This window comes from Canis lupus, chromosome 9 (assembly GCF_048164855.1).
Source record: "Canis lupus baileyi chromosome 9, mCanLup2.hap1, whole genome shotgun sequence".
Lineage (NCBI taxonomy): Eukaryota > Metazoa > Chordata > Mammalia > Carnivora > Canidae > Canis > Canis lupus.
This window is the reverse complement of record NC_132846.1, coordinates 34,987,260-35,013,462: the sequence shown is the minus strand read 5'-3', so window position 1 is coordinate 35,013,462 and position 26,203 is coordinate 34,987,260. Positions and strand designations below refer to the sequence as shown.

General features: G+C 39.3%; 2 protein-coding genes across 10 annotated transcripts in view; one reads left to right on the top strand and one right to left on the bottom strand.

Moving 5' to 3' along the window:
- ARMH4 (armadillo like helical domain containing 4) overlaps nucleotides 1-26,203 on the top strand; it is a 162,710-nt gene that overhangs the window by 53,449 nt on the left and 83,058 nt on the right. For 6 of the 9 annotated variants that reach the window (XM_072838719.1, XM_072838725.1, XM_072838724.1 and 3 more), the window contains 3 exons: nucleotides 854-1,066; nucleotides 3,872-3,961; nucleotides 25,023-25,280. In XM_072838719.1, the coding sequence (XP_072694820.1) occupies nucleotides 854-1,066; nucleotides 3,872-3,961; nucleotides 25,023-25,280 (561 nt within the window). The remainder of the gene's footprint in view (nucleotides 1-853; nucleotides 1,067-3,871; nucleotides 3,962-25,022; nucleotides 25,281-26,203) is intronic. The other 3 variants (XM_072838721.1, XM_072838727.1, XM_072838726.1) reach the window with 2 other exon arrangements.
- On the bottom strand, nucleotides 12,723-13,240 carry LOC140639409 (large ribosomal subunit protein uL15-like). The gene has a single exon (XM_072837730.1). The coding sequence runs from the start codon at nucleotides 13,238-13,240 to the stop codon at nucleotides 12,764-12,766; it is 477 nt and encodes a 158-aa protein (XP_072693831.1). The 3' UTR covers nucleotides 12,723-12,763.

Here is a 26,203-nt window from a genome sequence, read left to right as displayed (position 1 = left end):
CTTAACCAACTGAGCCACCCAGGTTCCCCAGATTTGGCTATTGTGAACATTGATTGCCGCCATGCATATTCTCATACATAGTCCCCGTTATACACGTCCAGGGGTTTCTTTTGGTTAAATACCTAGAGCTGGGCTCTAGATATGAATGTTTGACTTTAGGGGGCAATGCCTAACTATCTTCTAAAGTAGTTGCACCAATTTATACTCCTAACATAGCAATGTCTGTGAGAGTCTGGATCCATGTCTTAGGAACTTTAAAAAATAGTTTTTCAGGCTTCACCACCAAGGAAATTCTGATTCAGTAAGTTGGGATGTGTGGAAAGCATGAAAATTGACTTCTAAAAAATTACTTTGGAGATTCTGATGATCTACCAGACATGCCAAATAATACTATGCTAGAGCTTTTTATATTTGGGAAAACCTGGGGCTGAATTGGCTGCTTTGAAATTGAGCATATTCTAGACACTGATACCCTTAGTCTATGACTTGATTTTTAAAAGTAGTCTTTGGCATGTATTTTAATACTTTTCTTGTTAAATTTTCTACCTTTGGCAGTAAATTATATAAAATCTTGCAAAATCTGTAATATTATCAGTAGAATACATGGGAAATCAATTTGAGACAATACATTTCCCTGGACAGTAGAATGTTTACCTCACGTAGCTGGATTGATGCACACTGGGAAGGGGAAGCTTGTCTAAGTGCCAGACTTAGATACTACTAATACTACTACTTATACAGTAGTATATAAGATACTGGTATTACACATTTCTTTCTTAAAAGGCAAAAAGACATGTATACAGTTCTACTAATGATCATCTTTGGGTCAAGTCCCATCTCTTGTGTTTGACAGATCTAATGGACACTGTCACAGGGCCAAACGAGGAATTGTTCACACCAGTTTGGGGCTCTCCAGTGACTCCTCCTGGAATAATGGAGGAAGCACCCAGCCTTTTCCCAGCGCTTCCTGATTCTGAGACGTCCTCGGAGAGAAGAACCGCTGTCCCATCCATTAGCCAAGTTAATACAGCTGCCTCATTTGGCCTGGACCAACTTGAATCTGAAGGTACCAATGATTTGAAGGGGATCTTTTCTAGAACCAATGGAGTGAGTCACTGAGCAAATGTTGTTTCTGAGAAAAGATTAAGGAGAAATGTGATTTCCATCCACAGTATAAATCAGAGGTCAGTAAACTGTGGCCTGGCTAAAGCTGGCCTGCTATCTATTTTTGTATGATCTCAAGTTAAAAAAAAAAAAGATCTTTAGGGGCAGCCTGGGTGGCTCAGCGGTTTAGCACCACCTTCAGCCCGGGGCCTGATCCTGGAGACCTGGGATCGAATCCCACATAGGGCTCCCTGCATGGAGCCTGCTTCTCCTTTTGCCTGTGTCTCTGCCTCTCTCTCTGTCTCTCTCTCTGTTGTGTGTCTCCTATGAATAAATAAAATCATTAAAAAAAAGATCTTTACATTTTTAAATGATTGAAAAAATTAAAGGAAGAATAATATTTTGTGACATGTAGAAGTTAAATAAAATTCAAATTTCAGTGTTCCTAAATAAAGCTGTATTGGGACCCAGCTGCACTTGCTCATTTACATCTTATCTGTGGCTACTTTTGTGCCAGATCAACAGAGTTGGAGTAGTTGTCACAGAGATTAAATGTGCACAAAGCCTAAAACATTGACAATATGGCCCTTTACTGAAAAAGCTTGCTGACCTCTGGTCTAGATCAGTAGTTCTTAACTACAGGTGAACATAAGGATCACATTGGAGAGCTTTTAAAAAATCCCTAATGCCTGATTCCTTCCAGTGCTTCTGATTCAGTTGGTGAAGGATCAATCTGGCATCCACATTTTTAAAGAGTGCTTTAGATGAGTTAGATCTGCAGGGTCGACTGAGGATATTGGTTTGTTTGTTTTTTTGTTTATTTATTTATTTTTAAAGATTTTATTTATTTATTCACTAAAGACACACACACACACACACACACACACACACAGAGGCAGAGGGAGAAGCAAGCTTCATGCAGGAAGCCTGATGTGGGACTTTAGGATCACACCCTGGGCCAAAGGCAGACGCTCAACTGCTGAGCCACTCAGGCGTCCCAAGAATACTGGTTTAAATGGAAAATTTGAGTTTCCCCACCACATTTTCTTAGGTGGAAGTTTTAATGTGGACTGTATTTTCACAGCACTGCTCTGATTGTTAGCGCTTGTTTTTTTCCCTCTTTACTTTATTTTATTTTATTTTATTTTATTTTATTTATTTAAGAGAGAGAGAGAGAAGAGAATGAGAGGGGATGGGGCAGAGGGAGAGGGAGAAGCAGATTCCCTACTGAGAAGAGAGCCTTACATGGGACTTGATCCTAGGACTCTGTGATCATGACCCGAGCTGAAGGGAGATGCTTAACTGACTAAGCCACCCAGGCACCATGGTTTTTTTCCTTTATGAACATTTCTGGGTTAGGATGTTATAGTCTTTGAAGAGGGGCAGTCTCTTCACCTGTTGAGATGGGGAAATACATGCCAAATGAAACTTTCCAAGACATTGGCTGTGAGCATGAAGAAGATGCCTGGAGCACAGCTGCACATCCACAAATAAGAAGACTGGAAATATGATGAAAGGTCATTTAATTAATCAGCATTTTAGCAGGCGAACAGTTTCTGGTGGGAAGTGAAGAATGTCCAGAGATTTGTAATCCTGAGTTTCTAAAACTAATCTAGAAGACAGGTAGGCTTTTGGGCATAGCAAATTAGCCATAGTTCTGATGCAGTAAAGACAGAAGATGTGCTGTTCTTTGATATTTTGTCTCCTGTCGAGCAGGGAAGGTGGTTCAGCTAGGTTTGCTGCAGATTCTATCCCAGACTTTCTGGGTAACACTGGCAGTTTTCTGGCAGAGAAACATGACATTCTAGGAGTATTCTGGAGAACTCCATGGTAGAATGACGGTTTAAGAAATGGATCAAAGCAAGCTCAGAGGCTAACAGGTCTTGCACTCCACATTGAGATAAAACCCATATAGCTTTGAGATTAATCTCCTTTTAGCTGCCTGCTCTCCTTGATGCCATCTGGAAAAAGCAGGTTCCCCCAAATTAACCTGAGTTAGAGATGACAGCTTTACCCAGCAGAGCTCATTAAATCAGAGGGAAAAAAATATATTTGTGAGTAATCCATACTTGTGAAACTGCAATAATTTTCTAAATTTAGTAGATGATGGCAGTTGCATTGAAATATGTGAGAATTTTTTTGACTTGCCTAAGATGTCCTGGAGTTTTAGTGCTTTTCTTCTACACAGTTCAGTTCCAGCTTCTTTTTGAGAATCTATTTTGTCAGTTTTTGATCTAGATTATGATTCTCGTCAAGGCTTATGAAAGACATTTTTGGTTTAAAAATATTCTTTCTGTTACATTTTTGGGCTTAAGATAAGATTTTGAATGAGCACACTTTTTCTCCTAGATTCTAGGATGTACCATTTATGTTTAATTAGTGTACGTTAATAATGTCATGATTAGTTTTATGCTGGTGCATCTACTCCTCTGGACTAGCTTATTTAAACAGTTAAGCCTGCTAGACTCCTGATTGTATTGGAGGTCTCTAGTTTCAGTGCATGTTTTTCCACCTTGCCCAGGAATGTAAGCACACCTTGAGAGCTTTTGGATGAAGGATTTAAATTCTATCCTAGGATTATACCCAAAGGAAGATAGTTTATTCTTACCCAGAACAATGGCTTGTGCTATGTCAGGTTACCGGCCATTCAAGTTTGAATCTCTGTGATGAGTTAACAGATGACATCCAGTTCTCCAGTTAAAGATGTGTGTTTATTTAATTATCTTATGAAACTCCTATGTTATTTTGGTATCTTCTTTCCCACTAGGGGACAGAAGCACTTCTCCAGAGAATGAAATAGTTTTCTCAATGGGATATGAGCAAGACTTGCATTTATTAGACAGCAGACAACCAAGAAGTAAGAACCTTTGTGGAAATTTCTGAATATTTATCATTTCAGGGATAATTAATGGCTCAAATGAACCTCAATTTGTATCTACTTGGCACCCTGTCGTCTTTGTCTCCTTTGTCTCCTACGTTTCTACAACGTAATCACTGTCTAGTGTTTTCTAGGGCTGCAGTAGTGAAATACTGCAAACTGGATGGCGTAAAACAACAGAAATTTTTTCAGTAGTTTTGGAGGCTGGAAGTCTGAAATCAAGGTGTAGGCAGGGCCACGCTCCTTCCAGTGCCTCTAGAGGGGGATCATCCCTTGCTTCTTCTAGCTTCTGGTGGCCTCTTGAGTTTCTTTGCTTGTGATAGCATAATTGCAATGCGTGGCTCCATGCTCACCTGGCTCTTATCCCTGAGTGTTCTCTCTGCCCAAATTTCCCTGCTCTTACAAGAACACCATCCACTGTATTAGGACTCATCCCAATCACCTCATCTTAACTAGATTATATCTGCCAATATCCTATTTTCGAGTCAGGTCACATTCACAAGTGTGGCAGGATATATTTAAGTATATATATATGTATATATTTTTTTGTGGGGATGCAACTCAGTACATAACTGGGGTCTGCTTCTGAGAAGTTTGCCAGTGGGCTCTGAAGGTGGACGTGCTCTGGCTCTGCAACACCCACTTGAGAGATGTGCATTGGTAGAGCAGGAGAAGTTTCGGTGTGTTTTACATTTCTGTTTCTGCCTCTATAATTGTATACTGCCTTGTGCCTATTTCGGTAGGTGTTTTACCTTGTCAGCAAAAATGTGGTGTGATTTTTGAAGGGATAATGGTTTATCTGTCACTTTGCCTGATACACTACTTCTCTGTACCTTTTTTTTTTTTTTTTTAGGGAATACAGGTTTTCAGGGTGATAAAAAATGCATTATATTTATCTCAGGCATAACTCTACTTGGGCTGCATTTATCATATTTGAAATATAAAAATGACAAAAGTCTTCTAATTTTTTATTCAAAATAGGATATGGCAAGTTAGTTGCGTATGTATAACCACGTAAATGAGTATTTGGACATGATCTCTGTATAGATTGATATCCTTTTTTGGTGAATATTAATGTATTTCTCTGCTCCAAAATGAGAACTTAACAATATCTGATTACTTATGAAAATTTGCTTGGAATTTTTTTTATCTGGGTTAACTGTCTTTAGAATATTTTAACCCTAATAACAAATGGACTAGGTTTTTCAATATTTCTTAAAGAACTTAAAGAAGTTCTGCTTGCTTTTTTTTCTTAAAGATCCATTTATTTTAGAGACAGAGTGAGAGTGCACTAGTACATGTGTATGCAGAAGTCAGGGGAGGAGCAAGGGAGAGAATCTTCAAGCAGATTCCCCTTGGAGCTTGGAGCTCCTGGTAGGTTCCATTCCACGGCACGTGAGACCATGGTCTGAGCTGAAACCAAGAGTTGGTTACTCATCCGACTGAGCCACTTCTGCTTTCTATATTTTAGAAATCCAATTGAGGATATCTATTTACTCTAAATAAATCAAACTTATTTTAGGCTCTCTTGTATTCCCACAGAAGATAGAAATTTATCTGTGCTGCATAATTGTAACAATAATTCTGTAGGGTGGCAGGTTATTGCTTTAATAATTCAATATTCAGAAAAAAAATCAATTGTGGGTTTATTGTACCAAGTACTAGGATCTAAGTACATGCGAGAGGTAAGAGTTCAAAAACAAAGATTTCTTGAGAGTAGGATTTGGTAATCCTTACTCACACCCCCAGACTTCCTCCCTTAATGGCTGAAATTCAGTATCTGAGCCTTCCTGCTAATGGGAAATGGGAGGCTGCTTGGTACTCGTCATGATGCTGACCAGACAGACTTGGGAACATCATGAATTTGCTTGGATTCTCTCAAGATTGCTCTGGGTTAATTTATTGCTCTTCTGTAAGAGAAGAAGAAATACCAGGATCCCTGGGCTGGAGAAGGTGAATTCTTGATGTGACTGATCCTACTTCATGTCTTTCTGTAAATAGGCTGAGTGTTGGGGCTGTATAATCTAGTGCCAGTATCCCAGACAGTTACCATTTCCTCATGTTTCCAAAGGCCCATTCATCATGGGGTTTATCAAACAAACTCATAGTAATTGACTTGCTGGAGAATTACCATGTTTTTTTTGTTTTTTTGTTTTTTTTTTAACTTACAATGTATGATATAGGTAAGCATGTAACATTACCTTTTTAAACAGATTTTTAATTCTTAGTGTCCAACAGGGAAGTCATGTTTAACCTTTCTTTAGCATCTTGATTTTTTAAAAATAAGACCAAATAGATCATTTAACTTTAATTTTTTTCTTTCCTGACAAGTTTTTTTCCCTTGTTTTTTTGAAGATCATTTTAGCTGTCCTTATATTTAGGTTTCAAAAATTGCATTTTTGACATCTTTTTCCAGCAAGGCAGCACACATAGGGCAGAAAGCCGTCATTGTCGTGTTGTTTGTTGTTTAATCTATTTTGGTGACATCCATTTTCCTGCCTTGGTGATTGTGTGTGTGTCTGTGTATGTGTGTATTTAATTTCATGGATGTTTTCTACAGTCCTCTGAGAGCATTTCCATTATATATTTGTAACACTTTTTAATTTCTTCTGCTGCAGAAACAGTGGTGTTCTCTCTCCTTTCTTATTTGGAATTCTTAGTTCTCTTTGTCCTAGGATTCTCTCTGCTGATAATGTAGGAATTTCAGAAGAGAGTCATGTTGGAAAAGCATATCTTTATTCAGATGACTGAATGATTCTTTTTTCAGTCTGGCGGCCTCATAGTTGCTACTGAAGTCAAGATGCTTTATTTTTTTATTGGTCAATCAGAAATGAATTGGGATGTGTATTCTTTAAGTGGCATTGTGGAAAAATGTCAGAGATGTTTTTCTTTAATAGCTCCATTGAGGGTACTTAAGAACTTGTATAGAGTTTATGAGAGAAGTGTTTGCTTTTTACTTGCATTTTATTCACAAAATCAATGTTTTTGGTCTTCCTGGTATGCACTCCTTTCCTGGTATGCACTCCTGTTATTTTCTCAATTCTCATGTAACTTTTCCACTCAGGAGGCAGCTAGAATGGATAAATGAGACAGAATATTCAAAATGTCATCTTGACACCATATTTATGAACCTCAGTTTATGATTTACCTTTGGGTGCTGCTCAGTGAAATATAATAAGAAAGATAAAGTAAGGAGTGAATTTGAACTGTTGTCCACCATTACTTGTGATATTACAGTAAGAAGTTAGGGATGTTTGCTCTAATTGTGTTAAGGATGGGTACAAGTTTTGGCCTTTGTTCTTGGAAATGCTTTGGATTTCATGATATACAAATGGGGAGGATGAGGAAAAGAGTATTTGATGGAATATGCCCTTGGTTTGATTATTAGTGATGACCTGATTTGGCAGATTAAATGCTGAATTCTCCCCTCCATGCTTGTTCTGGCAAAAGCAATGGAAATTTAATAAAAATTAAAAATTTTATGACCATTAACAAGAACACAGGAAAAAATCTCACATGATTGCCATTTTTTAAAACTTGTTTTTATCTTTGGATCATTTTCATATATATTACATGACAGATTACAAAACACAGACTTGCTGGGGTGATTTCAGTAATTGATTACCCCTTATAGTAAGTCACTTTGTTGTTTTGTCCTGAAGTCATCATCCTTTTTCTGGTATTTATGATAGATCTCTGTTCTTAAGTACCGTATGTTAGTACAGTCAATTACTTAGCAAGCAGAATGGTTATCCCAGGTTTGGTACTAATGCTCACATAGCCAGTGGTATTTCAGAAATATTTAAAATCATTCTTATGATGTATTACCCTATAGCTTTGCTTATAAATTCTGCTGTTGAAGAAAGATAACTGATTCTCACTCTAAGTTTTCTAGTATGCTATCTTATCATAAGGAATTCATTTATCAGTATAATCACAATTAAGCAAAAATTATTCTAGAGCTGATGTTATCCTTTTTTTGGAACCTTTGTTGCCCAACACTAGAAAGTAGAAAGTTAGTACTGCTTAGTAAAGTTCACCCTTAGACACACATGAAATTTTACATCATAGCTCAGGATGAGGAAAGGATTTATTTAGCCTTATGTATATTCAGAGTTTCTGTTCATTCATTTATGTGCACATTTAGCAAGTATTTGGTGATTCAGATAGTAAAAAGAAGAAATGGGAGTGGATCTTGCATAAAAGTAGAAGAGTTAAGACATATATAAATAACAGAAATACATTGTAGAAAGTGGGAAAGTATCACACAACAAATTACAGAAAAAAAAAGAACTCTGAGAATTAGGAATGAGAGCTTAGCCTCAGTTTAGAGAAATAAGGAATTGATATGTTTGTGAGTCGTGTGTGTGTGTGTGTGTGTAGGTGTATATATTTGTATACATATATGTACTCATTGTTCTATTAATATTTATAAAAAAAATAATTGATGACAAACCCAAAAATGTAGAAAACATTGTAAAGGATGTTGAATAGATACCATGTATACCACACTAGTAATCAGTTTAAAGACATGTAATCAAGCATAATTTGCTAATTTGGCTTTTTAGTTAGATGAACTATTTCTTAAGAATAGTTTCTTTCATAGCTTTTTAAAAATATTTTATTTATTTATTCATGAGAGACACAGAAAGAGAGAGAGAGAGTCAGAGACAAAGGCAGAGGAAGAAGCAGCCTCCACTCAGGGAGTCCGATGTGGGACTCGATCCCGAAACTCCAGGATCATGCCCTGAGCTGAAGGCAGACGCTCAACCACTGAGCCACCCATGCGTCCCTCTTTCATAATTTTTAAGAAAGATTATTTATTTTAGAGAGAGAGAGAGAGCAGGGGAGAGGAGCAGATGGAGAGAGAGAGGTAAAGAGAGAGAAGCAGACTCCCCACTGAACCTGATGATCTCACAACCCTCAGATCGTGACCTGAGATGAAGTCATGAGTCTGATGCGCTTAACCAACTAAGCCACTCAGGTGCCCCAAGAATAGTTTTTAATAACAGAAGCAACTGCTTTTCAATGTAGAAGAGGCAATCACATGCTCAGTCTCAGGCTAACAAATACTTGATTTATAGGAAACTGCACCATGTCTCTCTTGAGGAGAATGTTCAGAACCCAGGCAAAAGGATTGGTTTTGAGTAATTCATCTGGGCTCGTACTCCTAGGTTGAGAATCCTTGTGAGGACTGGTCCAAATGGGGCTTTCTATGTTTGGTGATTTTGTGTAGTTGTTGAAGCAAACGTGGCTTATAAACCACGATAGGCTGTGGAGGTTTCAAAGGCATTTTAGATGTTTGCAGAAAATTAAGGCATTTTTAACAGGCATGCTTTCTCGAGGCTAGGCATGACTGTTCTTTTACTAGTGTGAACATGATAATCTTATTGCTTTGGAATACAAACAATCACAAACCTTAACAGTGTATAAAATAACATAAGGATATTATCAACTGAACATTATCAGGCTGTATTCATAATCGTGAAGTTGTTTTGACATCAGACTACCTCTTATCACTTAAATGTATACATAACCCCAAAGGAAAAGATTAGGATAAAAATATAATGCATCAATTTGAATGGCCTTACAAGATTTTAAGAATGTTCACACTTGGAAACATTGCAAATGTCTTGAAAGAGTTACATTGATTTGGCTTAAATTTACCAGTGCCTTTTCTTCTTCAGCCATATTACCTCCTTTTACATTGTTTGATATCTCCAAACAAAATACTCTATGGAAATTTTTTTCTATAAAAAATGTGTAAAGAATTTCCAATGCTTTATTATGAGAAGGAGGTGGGCAAAAGGCCTGACATTGATCCCTCAGTTTTCTCAGGGTATCTGCTTCACGTGTTCCCTGAGGGGTCCTATATCCTATTAAAACTCCAGCTCGAACATAAGTGAAAACCCTGTCACTTATTTCAATTGAAATTAGTAGAAATTAAAAAAAAAAAAAAAACTTGGCTCAAACCTGAGGGAATACAAAGCAAATAAACCAAGAAAATAATAGAAACACAAAGTGAATTAGATTCACAACATACAAATTTCTCTTATCTTATCTTAGCTAAAAAGTTCTCAGGGCTCCCAGGTCCTGACCCATTCCACACTCTGAGAAGTTTTTTTTATATTCTATATCCAAAGTACTAGAACAGTTTTCAAGCACCTTGCTAGGCTTTCTGGCTTCTCAGCTTTTGGCTTGTTTCCTATACGGAGGATAACTTCCTTTTGTCCTCCTCATCCCTACCCCAACATGGAAGAGCCAAGAGCAAGATGTAAATTTCCTCTAGGGACCACCACCAAGTAGGGAATCCCTATTCCCACATACATATTATCTGCCCTGCTTTGTAGGTTTAATCCCTAGGCAATTGACAGCCAGACAACTATCATGATTGACACTACCCCTCCCTCAAAGGAAAATCCCATCTTTGTTAAAAGCATGGCATGATTCGTGTCTAGGCAGTATAACACTGTTCTCACTCTACAAGAAATAAACCTGTATGAAAATAGGCATTATCGCATTTTGTAATAAATAATAGTACTATTATTTACTCTATAACAGAAAGCTATGAAGTTAAAAGAGGATAGGAAGGAAAAATAGAAACAGTTCAGCTCAAACTCATCCTCCTTTATGAAGCCTCTCAGACCACCCAGTCCCCACTGAAGAGCAGTATAGACTAGTGGAAAATAGTTCTGCTTCTGGACTTGCATGGACATACGTGCATTTAAATCTTTGCTCTGTCATGAGTATGCATTGTGATCTTGACCAAATTGTTTAATTTCCTTAGACTTCAGTTTTCCTATCTGTGTAAAGTAGGGCTATTTATATTCCTATTTCTTATTGTAAGAATAGAATGAGATTTTTGTGTAGTAAATGCTTGCATGACCTGGAGTAAATGCATAATAAATATGATTTTTTAAGATCATTTATCAATTAAAACCATGTATCATTTATCATTTAATACTATGTATGAATAGTTGGAATGAAATATTCACATCTTCTCCATGCAACCTTGGGTGGCCAGGTAGACAATGTAAGTAAGCAAAGAGGAAGGTGCCTAAGACAGTAGGGATTGGTAAGTGTGGTACTACTGCACATACTCCCTCTGATCTGGACACATCTTGCTCATATTGTTGCCAGGAGGAGTATGTGAGCTCAGTGATGCTAGATCTTGCAAGTTTTTCAGGATAAGCTAAAAATGTTGATTTTTATGTGACATATTCTTATTTAAGTGTTGGCAGTCAGTCCACATGTTTACCTATCCCATTTCATTTTTTAAAATTTTTTAATTGAAGTTTGATTTGCCAACATATAATATAACACCCAGTGCTCATCCCGTCAAGTGCCCTCCTCAGTGCCCATCACCCAGTCACCCCATCCCCCCCTCACTTCCCCTTCCACTACCCTTTGTTCATTTCCCAGAGTTAGGAGCCTCTCATGTTTTGTCACAATATAAGAAATAGTGAAAGGGGGGAATCCCTGGGTGGCTCAGCGGTTTGGCGCCTGCCTTTGACCCAGGGCATGGTCCTGGAGTCCCGGGATCCGAGTCCCACATTGGGCTCCTTCATGGAGCCTGCTTTTTCCTCTGCCTGTGTCTCCGCCTCTCTCTCTGTCTCTCTCTGTCTCTGGGTCTCTAATGAATAAATAAATAAAGTCTTAAAAAAAAAAAAGAAATAGTGAAAGGAATTATAAAGGAAAGGAGGAAAATGAGTGGGAAAAAATTAGAGAGGGTGCCATTTCATTTTTACTAGTATGGACACCCAAAAAGAGTCTATCTTCCCAGCAGCTGATCATCAGTTTGTGCTCTTAAATGAGTTTTCTAGACCTCCTTCAGGGCAGGTGGGCAGAGTCAGGTCTTTCTATCTTGTATCCGCATTGGCATGTGGGTTCCAGGCATTGGGTAAATGATGAATGATGGAGTGGATGGTTTTAGGACCATTATCTTGTTTAATTGATGTGCTTGCTACTTGACTTGTCCTGCTTGTTGTTGTTATCACCTTTTTTTTTTTTTTTTAAGATTTTATTTGTTTATTCATGAGAGACACAAAGAGTGAGGCAGAGACATAGGCAGAGGGAGAGTGAGGCAGGGCTCCCTCTGGGGAGCCTGATGCAGGATGCAGGACTCCATCCCAGGACCATGACCTGAGCCAAAGGCAGATGCTCAACCTCTGAGCCACCCAGGTACCCTGGAATATTCCAATTCTTAAGTTCTCTGGGATTCAATTCATTATTAGGCTTAATAAAATAAATATTGTATATATATTCTATTGTACATATCCAGTGTTACACGAGAAAATGTGAAAGCACTGAATTGGCAGCAATACTTAAGATTTTAGAAATGTCATGTAATTCCATAAATTTTGAGTCAGCTTTACATTGTGAGCTGCTGAATTTGGTGGACATGAAGAACTTCAGATGCTTCTGGGGCTCCTCCATCCCTTATGATACCAGAGAGCCATCTGCTGGAGATTTGTTTCATATCCTCAAAACAAGTTTAATTTTTTCTTTCCTGGCTTTCCAGTTTTGTATCCATTTTGATGTCCAAGTTAAAAAAATAAAGGTCCGGAAAATAAAAGCAGTGCCATCCCCATTGTTTCACTTAGTGATAGTTAAGTGTGGAAACCATATTGTTATGATGGCTTTTGATTATATTTGTATAGAAATTGCCAGGAAAACACATGCCAACAAATATTTCTTCTTTTATTTTATTTATTTTTTGTCTTTTTATTTTTTATTTTTTTTTCACTTGTTAGCATTTAATGAACCTCCCCCTATGTGGCTTCAAGCTACTAGAACGCAGGCGCCCCCAACACCCTTTATCTTCTCCTCAGCTTTTCTACTGAAGAATTTGGCATTCACGATGACAGGCTGTTTTGGAAGCTTTCCATTTCCCAAAACTTTGTAGTAGCCTGATCGCACCACATTGATAATAGGAGCAGCTCCAGTCTTGTTTTTGGCAGCGTTTACCTGTGTCTGCTCACTGACTAAGGTCCACACTTTATCAAGGTTGACAGTTGGGCAGAAGCTCTGGTTCCTCTTTTTTTTTTTTTTTTTGCTCTGGTTCCTCTTTAAGTGGTAATGTCTCATACCGACTTTTCCAAAGTAACCTGGGTGATATTTGTCGAAGTTGATCCTGTGATGATGCATGTCACCAGCATTCCCCTGGCCTCTTGGGTGTTTCCAGTGCTTGCCGATGCGGCCATGGCCATGGCTCATGTGGCCCCAAAGTTTCCGGGTCTTCCTCTGTCTGGATGGCATGTTGGCAGCCCAGAGGAAAAAGCTATTTTTTGTCCTTTTAGAAGATTTTATTTATTTATTTATCTGAGAGAATGAGCATGCAAGCAGGGTGGGGGTGGTGGGCAAGGGACAGAGGGAGAAGGAGAGAGAATCTAAATCAGACCTCCCGCTGAGCGTGCAGAACTCATCGTGGGGCTCCATGACCTGAGCTGAAATCAAGAGTTGGACATCTGATCGACTCAGCCACACAGGTGCCCCCATATGTTTCTTTTTTTAGAAATATGCTACTGGGATGTGTCCAAGCAACTCCCTTTAAGGGGGAAGTGGGAGAAAGGCTAATATGTACTCAGCATCTGCCCTGTTTTTTCCATGATATTCTTTCTCTTCTTCATGTGCCCTAATTTACCTTAGATTTAATTTTAAACATTGTAAAGGAAAGAAAAGGGCCACTAAAAAGAAAAGTTTGACACTTAAAAGATGATGATTCAAATTGATTATTACTTTTCCAAAGAGACAGAGTGTACAGGTAAGATGCTCTTCTTCCTGTTAAACAGGGAGAGACAGGTTATGTTGAGTACAAGTATTACTGTTGAAATTCTTCCTGTCTCCATTATTGGGATCATGTATTCTCTCTCTCTTTTTTTTTTTAAAGACTTTATTTATTTATTCATGAGACACACACACACACACACACAGAGAGAGAGAGAGAGAGAAAGAGAGAGGCAGAGACACAGGCAGCGGGAGAAGCAGGCCCCATGCAGGGAGTCCGATATGGGACTTGATCCCTGGTCTCCAGGATCATGCCCTGGGCTGAAGGTGGCGCTAAACTGCTGAGCCACCAGGGCTGCCCAGGATCATGTATTCTCAACCAAGGTTCCCCTCATTAGTAATACTCTGGGAATGCTAGCAACATCTGTAGCTTCTGGAAATCTAAAAATGTCTAAACTGTGATAAAAATGGAATGAGAGAAACTGAAGACCTTTGGTAGGAACTGCCTATTAAATTCATGGCAACCGGACTTTGGAGGAGAGTCAGATTATTCAGGCCATGATCGTGGGGTAATTTTTCTTCCATATATATGTTCTGTTTGGATTCATTGGGAATTAACTCACAGTTCTGGTCCTGAACGAAAGTAAAACTCTTGGTTTTGGTGAACTTAGGCAGAAGTGTTTGCAACAAATACAACGGGCCTGTTCTAGAGAGTCAAAAATTCTGGGCTCAACAAACCCATTTGAGGCTCTGTTATGGTATTTAAGCACTCAAGGCAGTTATATCACCAGCTGTGAGGGCTGTAAGTAAAACAGAGTTTATCAGGCTTGCTTTCTGTTTAGCTGACAGTGTAAGCTTAGAGGATAATGCCTGCAAAGCATTTTGAGCTCCTCGGAAGAAAAGCCCTGTGTAAGTTCGAAGTATTGTTATGGGTTATAAAACAGCAGTTAAGAGATTTTGTCAGAGTATCTAGACAGGTGAAATTGGCTTAAAGAGGATACTGTCTAGACATATCTTTTTTTCTTCCTGCCACTTGCAATAGGACATTTCTCTGTGGAAGCTGTGGACACACTCCCTGCTTGATATCATTGAGCGTCTCTTAGCCGTATGGCACTTACCTGACATCTCTGTTTGATGTTTTACAGTTTTTATGTTATAGTTTCAGTTCACATCAAGCCCAAAAATGAGACCTCGAACCACGTCTGCATCCCTGTTGCAAACACCTGTGTTCGTTTTTTTGGCGGACACCTGTCAGGTTTTCACTGTTGTTAGGTGTCAGAATTCTCAACGGTGGCCATGCCAACATGTGACTTGATCTTAGTAAGAAGACTATGAAAAAAATCCATTAGGTCCATGACCAGGGAGCTCACTCAATGCCAGACTGGGCATCCTGAGTGCAGTGGGACACCCTTAGCTAGTGCTGGTTCAGCAAGAGCGAAAGGGAGTTTATGTAATGTGTGTCGTGCTTGGGAGTGGGAATAGTGTGAAGTGGTGGGAGGATTTGTTGTCTGTCACTAGAGGTGCTTACTCAACTGTCATTATTGCCCACTTGATTGCTGTTAGTGTCACTGCGAATCCTTGGTGTTATGAAGTAATCCGTGTCAAGTCATCCTGGGAATAAGGAAGCATTAGTTGTGAGGATGTACTTTCCATTCCAGGTGACAGACACAACTTGAAGAAATTTTCAGGCTGAACTCTGTGAACCTTTCTTACCAGGACTGCAGTGTTTTTTGGAGATTCCCAGGAGAAATACAATTTTTAAGTCTTTGATCACTATTACTTGGTATCTGTTATATCTGGTAAACCAAAAGCAGTTCCTTCTTTTAGAGGTTCGTTTTTTTTTCTTTTTCTGTGTTATTTTAATATGAAATAATTGTGTGTGTGTGTGCGTGTTTGTTTTTTTTTTAAATAAGTATTTTTTAAAATTTATTTATTCAGAGAGAGAGAGAGACTGAGAGGCAGAGACACAGGCAGAGGGAGAAGCGGGCTCCATGCAGGGAGCCTGACACGGGACTCGATCCTGGGTCTCCAGGATCAGACCCCGGGCTGCAGGCGGCACTAAATCGCTGTGCCACCGGGGGTGCCCTTTTTTTTGTGTGTGTGTGTGTGTTTGTTTTATATTGGTCTGCATGCTTATTTAGGATTCAAATAGGCGAAAATAAAATAAAAAAATAAAATAAAATAGGCGAAAATAGAATTACCAAACTCAGAAAGCTCTACCCTGTAACCTTTAAATACAACATGGGAGTATAATTTGAATGAGTTCTTTTATTTTATTTTATTTTATTTTATTTTATTTTATTTTAGTTCTTCCTTTAGATTCAGTTTTTGGATCAGTGGTCTCCTTATGGTTTTTGGCACAATTATTTGTTGAATATTTATTTCATATCATTGCCCTCTGTGTTCAGAGCTGTTCATGACATCATTGTTGCTCTTGGGTGTAACTAGTTGAAAGACTGGCTGAAATACAGATGACTTTCTCTTTAGTTTTTTTTTTTTTTTTTAAGATTTTATTTATTTATTCATGAGAAAGAGAGAGAGAGTCAGAGACACAGGCAGAGGGAGAAGCAGGCTCCACACAGGGAGCCTGATGTGGGACTCGATCCCGGGTCTCCAGGATCACGCCCTGGGCCGAAGGTGGCGCTAAACCGTTGAGCCACCCAGGCTGCCCTCTCTTTAGTTTTTATGAACGGAAAATTAATGTATACAACTCCGGTTTGTTTTGTACCTATTGTTCTTTTTAAAAATTTTTTAAAATTTAAATTCAATTTAGCTAACATATAGTGTATTATTAGTTTCAGGGATAGAATTTAGTGATTCATCAGTGGCATCTAGCACTCAGTGCTCATTCCATCAAGTGACCTCCACACCTGTTGTTCTTATATTTTGCCTTTGTGCTTGCTGCAAGATTATTTGGAGAATGTTTTACTAATTGTTTATTAATTGTTACTCTGTGTTTCTTTAGATGTACCCCATTGTTAAAAACCTGCATTTAGTTCATTGTTTATGCATTCATTCACCTGTCCATCTGTTCAACAAATACTTTTTGAACACTCCTGATGGCCAAGCACTGTGCTCATCATTGGTGACACAACAGAGGACAAGATCATCTTTCCTTTTATCCAGTACTTTTCCACCTTTCTGGGTCAAACTGCAATAAAATACATTACTTTGGTAATATTTGGAAAGGTGATCATATCTTTTTGTTACTGATCGTTCCACAGAAAATTGCAGCAGGGTACCGGTGACATCCTATTACAGGTGTTTAACAGCTACAAGATGATTATAGGCTCCTACAAAATAAGAAAATTCTCTGGTTGACAAAGATAAGGAGGAAATAAGGTTATACTAAAAGCCTCACTCCAGTAAGGCTTGTCTTCCTCCTGTCTTCTCAGCACAGTTCCTGAAACATCCTTTTTCTAGAACTATCTATCTCCTCAGGCTTGCAATATGATTCCTCAGGTACTAAAAGTGACATAATAGTAAACCTTTTAAGTTCCTTTGTGTTGAAGGGTGGGGTTGGTGGTATAAGGGGAAGGCTTTCCTTTCTCATCTCCCATGGCAGTTGGGGCCCTTCTTTCCTTCCCAGTATGAAAGGAATCCTCCAAGAGAATACTCCTCTGATGTGGAGTAAACATCTCATGTTGGGCATTTCAGGACAGGGAGGAGGAGACGGAAGGCTCTACCAGGGTGGGTGAGTGTGGGAGAGATTATGAGACATGTTGATCTAAGCAATGTCATTCAAACCACCTCAGGAAGGTAGTGATCAGTTTGTTGGCCATGGCTTGCTGATGTGCAGCCTGACTTTTTGATGTCCTTTTCATTATTTTTAGTTCTATGCCTTATTTTTTCTGACTTTTTTTTGAAAAGACTTTATTTATTCATGAGAGATACAGAAAGAGAGAGAGAGAGACAGAGAGAGAGAGAGGCAGAGACACAGGCAGAGGGAGAAGCAGGCTCCATGCAGGGAACCCGATGTGGGACTTGATCCCAGGACCCCAGGATCATGCCTTGAGCCAAAGGCAGACCCTCAGCTGCTGAGCCACGAAGGGGTCCCTATTTTTTCTGACTTTATTGAGATATAGTTGAGAAATAAAATTGTATTTAGAGTGTACATTTTGGTGACTTGGTAGATGCATAACATTGTAAAAGGGCTCCCACCATTGGATTAATTAACACAGCCATCACCTGACATATTTACTTTTTTGGTGTGAGGACATTTAAGCTTTGTTCTCTTAGCAAATCCTAGTGATACAATATAGTGTTATCATCTGTAGTAGTCACCATGTTATACATTAGACCTTTAGACTTTATTCATCTTAGAGCTGACAGTTTGTACCCTTTTACCAATCTTTCCCTGTTTTCTCCATGCTGTAGCCCCTGGCAACCACTTTTCTACTTTCTGTTTTTATGAGTTAGACTTTTTTAAAATTTAGATTCCACCTATAAGTACTACCATGTAGTATTTGTCTCTCTCTGTCGAACTTTCACTCAGCATAATGTCCTTCGGTTTCATCCATGTGGCAAATGATAGGATTTCCTTCTTTTTAAATGTTGAATAATATTCTATTGTATGTGTATTGCATTTTCTTTATCCATTCATCTGTCAGTGGACATGTAGGTTGTTTCCATACCTTGGCTATTGTGAGTTATGTGGCTATGAACACCGGAGTAGAGATATCTCTTTGGGATAATGCTTTTGCTTTCTTTGGATATATACCGAGAAGTGAGATTGCTGGGTTATACAGCTCTATACTTTAAGGGGGAGGAATTAACTGAGCTTATTGTGGGTCAAGTAGAAGTTGTCCTTGGTAAGTGGTAGTGGTCAGTGGTCAACAGTTCACTGATGAGAGCTGAAAACTCAAGGGCTTTACCTTTGTGTTCCTAGGGGACCAGTATCATATTGTCACAATCATTCCATCAAGTACAACCCGTTTAGGTTTGTGGAAGGAAAAGGCAGCTGAAAATGATTTTATAGTGCTTTAAAAATGAAGATACGTTCTTTTTAGTCTATGGCCAGTTTCTGTCTGCAGGAGGAAAGTCAGGAAAGCCATCAAATAGTTGTGATGATCCCTGATAGTTTTCTCCAAATTCCAGTGACCCTATACTTTTTTCTCTGTCCAACTTCTTCCTCAGCTTCTCTTTAATTAGAGTCCCTGGTCCATCTTTATTTTCCCTCCAGCTTTACTGGGATATTATTGACATATAACATATGTCAACATATGTTTAAGGGACACAATGTGATGATTTGATATACATATATATTACAAAATGGTTACCCCAATAAGGTGAGTTAACATTTCCATCTCCTCGCATAAAGACTATTTTTTTCAAGATTTTATTTATTCATGAGAGACACACAGAGAGAGAGAGGCAGTGACACAGGCAGAGGGATAAGCAGGCTCCATGCAAGGAGCCCGATGTGGGACTCCATCCTAAGACTCCAGGATCACGCCCTGAGCCGAAGGCAGACGCTCAACTGCTGAGGCACCCAGGCATCCCATAAATACTATTTTTTAAGAGTTTATTTATTTGAGAGAGACAGAGAGAGAGACAGAGAGAGAAAATGAGTGGGAGGAGGGCAGAGGGAGAAGACTGCCTGTAGAGCAAGGAGGCTGGCAAGGGAGTTGATCCCAGGACTCTGAGCTAAAGGCAGATGCTTAACCGACTGAGTCATCCAGGTACCCATAAATACTATTTTTTTTTGTGGTGATAATATTTAAGATCTACTCTCATAATAACTTTCAAGTATGCAATACAGTATTGTTAATTATAGTCACCATACTGTACATTATATCCCCAGGACTTACTTGTGTTACTGTGGGAGTTTGTATTACTGTGAACCCTTTGCCTGGTTCATCTTTTTTTTTTTTTTCTTTAAGATTTTCATTTATTTATTTGAGAGAGAGAGAGAGAACAAGTAGGGGGAGTGGTAGGTAGAGGGAGAAGCATATTCCCCATGGAGCAAAGAGCCCAAGGCGGGGCTCAATCCCAGGATTCTGGGATCATGACTTGAGCTGAAGGCAGATGCTTAACCAACTGACCTACCCAGGTGTCCTTACCTGGTCCATCTTTAATCACTTCCTTGACACACAGTCAACCACATCCCTCCGCCACTGAACTCTTCTAGCAAAATTTGCTGCTGGTTAAATCTCTCTGCCTACACTACTCTACCACCCATGCTTGAACCCAAGCAGCTGAATGTGGCTGGAGAAAAACACAACCCCCTCAGCCTGTCTCACTTTAAATTTATGATGTCCCATCTCAGGTGGGCCCATAGGGCTGCCTGCCAGTCCTATCACATTTCCCTGGGGAATTCACTTGCCCATTCTCCAAGATGACTATTTCACACTTTTTCCTCTCACCTCCAAACACCAACATTTCTTTTTTTCCTTCTTAGTTTCTTATTTGACTGAGAAAACAAAAGTAATATGAAGACAACTTTCATATATTCCCATCACCAGATCTATCCTTCTGCCTGCACTCGTGCCCACTGCAGTGGAGGAGGTGTCTGAGCCAGCCTGTGCACTGGATCCCATCCCTTCTCAGTCACAAGAAAGAAACAGCCTTATACAGTGGCCACTATGAGACAAGCTTAGTCCTTAGTACTTTATATATTAACTCATGTAACCATACAACAGCCCCGAGAGGTAGGAAGAACCCCAGTTTTACAGATGAGGAAGCTGAGGTACAGTAACGTGTCCAAAATCACAGAGTCATAGTACTTTGGTGTGGCTTGAGTCCATGTGTACAACCCCTTGCCATACCTCATCTCCAGCATTCCCCAGCAGCCCTCTCCCCTCTCTCCTGAGTCATCATTACCCCCCTGCCACTAGATCTTACCCATCAACTTACAAGCAAATTCTAGTATCTCCTATTTTCAGAAGCTACCCTGGACCCCCATATCTTCCTCTAGCTGCCCTCTTCCATCCCTCTTCTTTTTTTCAAAAGTTTTTGTAGGTTTTTTTGTTTTTAATATTTGCTGTATCTACTCCCTTTTTTCTCTTTTTTTTTTTTTTTTTTTCTTATTTTCTTTTCAACTACTCTAGTCTTGCTTTTACCTCTACCATTCCACAGAAACAGCTTTGGTCAAATCACTAATCACTTCCACAGTGTCGAAGCCAGCGGTAATGACAATACCAGAGGGACATTCTCAGTTTCTTACTCAGGCCCTCAGAAATGTTTTATTATTCCCTTGACTCCCTCCACTCCACACTTGTCTTGGTTTTTCTTCCACCTCAGTGGTCACTTCTGTATCTCCTTTGCTGGATCTCCTTCTGCTGGCCAACTTCTAATTGTCCGATTGCCCAGGGCTTGGACTGGACCACTTTTCCTCCTACCCAGACTCATTATTTTGATGATCTCAGCCAGTCTCAGGCTGTAAATATTATTTCTAAATTGATGACTCTTAGATGTTTATCTCTAGCTTTGATCTTCATTAGGCTTCCAGCATTTCCATTTGGAAGTTGTAGGCATAGGGATCACACAATCTGTCTCAAATAAAATTCTTGATTTTATTCTTTACCCTTTAGTTTCCATCTTTAATAAAGTGGAATCTTCCTTCCACATCACACATCATAATTATCAGTAGGGCTCTACTTTGAAATTACCTTCACACTACATCCCAGATCTGATCACTTCTTCCTGCTTCCAGAACTACATCCTTGTCCAAAGCACCATCATCTTATTCCCTGGTTGTGAAATACCCTCCTAATGGGTCTCTTTGCTTTGTCTCTTGCTCTGATATAGCTTGTTTCTCACCCTGCAGCCAGTCATTCCTTATAAATATGTGTCAGATCTGACCCCTGCTTACCCCTCCCACCTCATTTCCTATCCCTTCTTGTTCCCAGCCCAGTTTTTGTCATTCTTTGAACACAGCACACATCTGCATCAAGGCTTTAGTTTCTTTTCTTTTTATTTTTTTAAGATTTTATTTATTTATTCATGAGAGACACACAGAGAGGCAGAGGCACAGGCAGAGGGAGAAGCAGGCTCCATGCAGGGAGCCTGATGCGGGACTTGATCCCAGGACCCCAGGATAACGCCCGGGGATGAAGGCAGGTGCTAAACCCCAGAGCCACCCAGGCATCCCAAGGCTTTTGTTTCTGCTGTTCCTTCTGTTCCCTGTTGCCAGGAATGCTCCTGTAGATATTGACCTAAATTAAACAATAGAATTCATTATTTTGATATAATCTCTGTTCAAACTTTACCTTACCAGAAAAGTTTTCCTTGATCTCCCCATCCAAAAAAAGCAGAGATTGACATTTTCCATCTTCTTATCAGTTTTTTTCTTATCAGTTTTTGTTGTTGTTGTTGTTTTTAATAAATTAATTTTTATTGGTGTTCAATTTACCAACATACAGAATAACACCCAGTGCTCATCCCGTCAAGTGTCCCCCTCAGTGCCCGTCACCCACTCACCCCCACCCCCCGCCCTCCTCCCCTTCCACCACCCCTAGTTCGTTTCCCAGAGTTAGGAGTCTTTATGTTCTGTCTCCCTTTCTGATATTTCCCACACATTTCTTCTCCCTTCCCTTATATTTCCTTTCACTATTATTTATATTCCCCAAATGAATGAGAACATACACTGTTTGTCCTTCTCCGATTGACTTACTTCACTCAGCAGAATACCCTCCAGTTCCATCCACAATGGTGGGTATTTGCCGTTTCTAATGGCTGAGTAATATTCCATTGTATACACAGACCACATCTTCTTTATCCATTCATCTTTCGATGGACACCGAGGCTCCTTCCACAGTTTGGCTATTGTGGACATTGCTGCTATAAACATCGGGGTGCAGGTGTCCCGGCGTTTCATTGTATCTGAATCTTTGGGGTAAATCCCCAACAGTCTTATCAGTTTTAATCAGAGTGTAATGTTGTATCATCTGTTGTGAGCTGTGTGTCTCATTGAGTGGCATATTCGCTCCAGGAAGGCAGAGACGGTACTGGTTTATTCCTACTGTCTGGAACTAGGTGTTTGAGAAATAGTCATTGAATTTTTGGAATAGTGAGAGGTATTAAGTCCTACAAAGTTAAAGTTTTTATAAGAATGAAAAAGATAAGATGTACTATTTTTTAAAAGTTAAAAAAAACCTCTGTAAACAACAGGTGAAAAGGAATCTGTATGGAGAATACTGTCTAGAAGCAGAAAAAGAGAGTGTCGGAATTCCTGTGTAGCTCTGATCTTCCCTCTTCCCTTCTCCACCATTTCAAGTGGAGAGCCAAGAGAAGAGACCAGGGGAAGGTTCTCAGTTTTGTGAGCTCTCATCTGGGGCTTCAGGGTGTATCCATGGTGAGGGAGGAGCCTTGAAGTATTCCTAGAAAATTAAAATTGGTGAAGCAAAGTAAAATTGGGGACTTTCTGTTTCCTCAGTTCACTCTGCTTGAAGCATTGAATGTGACAAATTGTGAATTTAATTCTTAGGATGATGATAATAATAATGATTTTTTTCAAGTGTGCTTTTCTGACTGCCTTCGATCAATATCCTATTTCCTAATTTCCTTTAGAATTGAATTGAGAATGTTGATGTAGTTGTTTCTACTTTCTTGGGTCAATTTTCCAACAGGAGCCAGGAGTGGATATATGTACCTCTCATTTAACATCTTCTACTCACTGATATGGAAGGAGAATAGAAGGAAAATTGTGCCAAAATAATGAATTTTTTTGTTTAGTATTATAAGATACAAAAGGATTGGGACACTCTTGAAATTCTGTTAGTATTTTAGTGTACTTTCTCATGGGCAGATTTTTTAAAAAACATTTTATTTATTTATTCTTGAGAGACACACACACAGAGAGAGAGAGGCAGAGACACAGGCAGAGGGAGAAGCAGGCTCCATGCAGGGATGGATCCCGGGACTCCAGGATCATGCCCCGAGCCAAAGGCAGGCATTCCACCCCCTTTTTTAAAATTATAGTTGAAACACAATGTTATATTAATTGCAGCTGTACAGCCTAGTGATTCCACAAGTCTATACTTTATGCTATGCTCACCACAAGTGTAGCTACCACCTGTCACCATACAATGCTATTACAATACTATGGGCTGTATTTCCGATTTTGTGCCTTTTATCTCTGTGACTTATTCATTCCGTAACTGGAAGCCTGTATCTCCCACTTCTGTTTGCCCAACCCCCATGTGTTTTCCCTCTGGCAACCATCAGTTTGTTATCTGTATTTATGGGTCTGTTTCTCTTTTTGTTTATTTGTTTATTCATTTGTTCTGTTTTTTAGATTCCCCATGTGAATGAAATTATATGGTATTTGTTTTTCTCAGTCTGACTTATTTTGTTTAGCATAATACCCTCTAGGTTCATCCGTGCTATTGAAAATGGCAAGATTTCACTCCTTTTTATGGCTGAGTAGCATTCTGTGGTGTGTGTGTATGTGTGTTTATCACATATATATGTATATATACATATATATACATATATATACATATACATATATATACATATATATATATATATATATGAGTGTGTGTGTGTGTATCACTTCTTTATCCATTCACCTGTCCATGGATACTTGGGTTGCTTTCATATTTTGGCTATTGTAAATAATGCCACAATAAACATAGAGCTGCATGTATCTTTTTGAATTCGTGTTTTCATTTTCTTTGGGTAGAATTACTGGATCATATGGTATTTCTATTTTTAATTTTTTGAGGAATCTCCATAAGTCTTCCACAGTGGCTATACCAATTTGCATTCCTACCAACAGTGCATGAAGGTTCCTTTTTCTCCACATCTTCACTAACACTTATTTTTCTCATCTTTTTGTTTCTAGCCATTCTGACAGATGTAAGGTGATATCATTGAGGTTTTGATTTGTATTTCCTTGATGATTAGTGATGCTGAGTATCTTTTTATGTGTCTGTTGGCAATCTGTATATCTTCTTTGGAAAAATATCTGTGCAAGTCTTCTAATTTTTAAACTGGATTATTTGTTTCTTAGGGGTTGGGTTCTATAATTTCTTTATATATTTTGGATATGAAATTGTGGGTACATCTTCAGTGACCTCCAGCAGAAAAAGGGAAGGGATGTTTCGTACCTTCGTAAATATAAACTAATAAAAATTTATATTTCCTGAACTGTGACTCCATGTACACATGCTCTGTACTAATTATCTGACACCATACACCTATGGTGAGCACATGATCTTGCAAGGCCCACATCACCCAACTTTGGCTATGAAATTTGTTTGAAAAAGTCAACTACAATTATTTTGTAGTGTTTGGGTCATTTCAAAAGATTCATATGTAGGCATTTACTGTGTTCCTTTGTGTTTCTTGGTGATTTCTTTTTTCCTAGAGGGAGAAGAAGATGAGGATGAAGAGGATGAGGAGGAGGAAGAGGAAGAAGAGGAAGATGAGGAAGAAGATGAAGAAGATAAAGAAGGAGAGACCCTGGATGAGAGCTTGGATGGTGATGCTGAGCTGCCTGGGTTTACTCTCCCTGGCATCACGTCTCAAGAACCTGGCTTGGAGCAGGAAAATCTGGGCCCGTTGGAGGGAGCTACCTACCAGGTGCCAGACGCTATCGAGTGGGAACAGCAGAATCAGGGCCTGGGTAAGAGTCACTCGTGTTTCTTTCTTCCTCCCCCCTCTCCTCCTTTTATTTTCTTAAGGTGGCAGCTTGCTTTCTTGGCATCAATTATGGAGCAAAATGGACTTTCTGGTTATGTTTATGGATGGTTCATTTCAGAAAAGTTATCAGTTTTTTCTTAGATGTTTATATTTAGTGTGCTCTTAAATAGCCAGCCTCCAAATAGTCTCCAGCTGCCCACTGAGAGCACAGTTACCTAGTTTTTGGAAGGAATTCCATCTTTCCTTCCCAGCTGGAAGACAACTATTGGTTTTGGGAGGACTTCCAAATGGAGAGAAGACATGAGTAACCAGTGTGCTGAATAAGCAGCGTGAATGGTCTGCAGTCAGAAAACAAATATATGGAGTTACCTTCTGTCCCTGTAGAATTTGCTTCCTAGGGGAAATTCTTCCCCCACTTCTGAGTGTGTGCTCAGCAGGCTTGTTACTTTTCGGTTTCTTCTTAGGTTTTATTTGGTTGGCAGATACAGTCTCAGTTTAGCAGTCAGTGTCCAGACACCTACGTACTTGCTGTCTCTCGGGCATGGCCCGAATTATTCTGGAGAGGCTCCATGGGTGCAGGCTGACCTCACCTCTGACACTCTCTTCCCCATCAGCAGGGAAGCTCCTTGGTGTCTCTCCTTTTGGCTTTTTCTAGAGAGATGCTATAAGCTCTGGTGATTCCTTGAGGCCTTACTCTCTTCACTTGAGGTAAGATGATCTCTTCTCTAAAGAAATACCCTCTCTGAAATTCTCTTAGTCTTTAACAGCCCCTTTTACAACCTTCAGTGCAGCAGAGGTTAGGTTTATTTTTTAAAATTTTTAAAAAAGATTTTATTTATTCATGAGAGACACCGAGACATAGGCAGTGGGAGAAGCAGGCTCCCTGCCGGGAGCCTGATGCAAGAC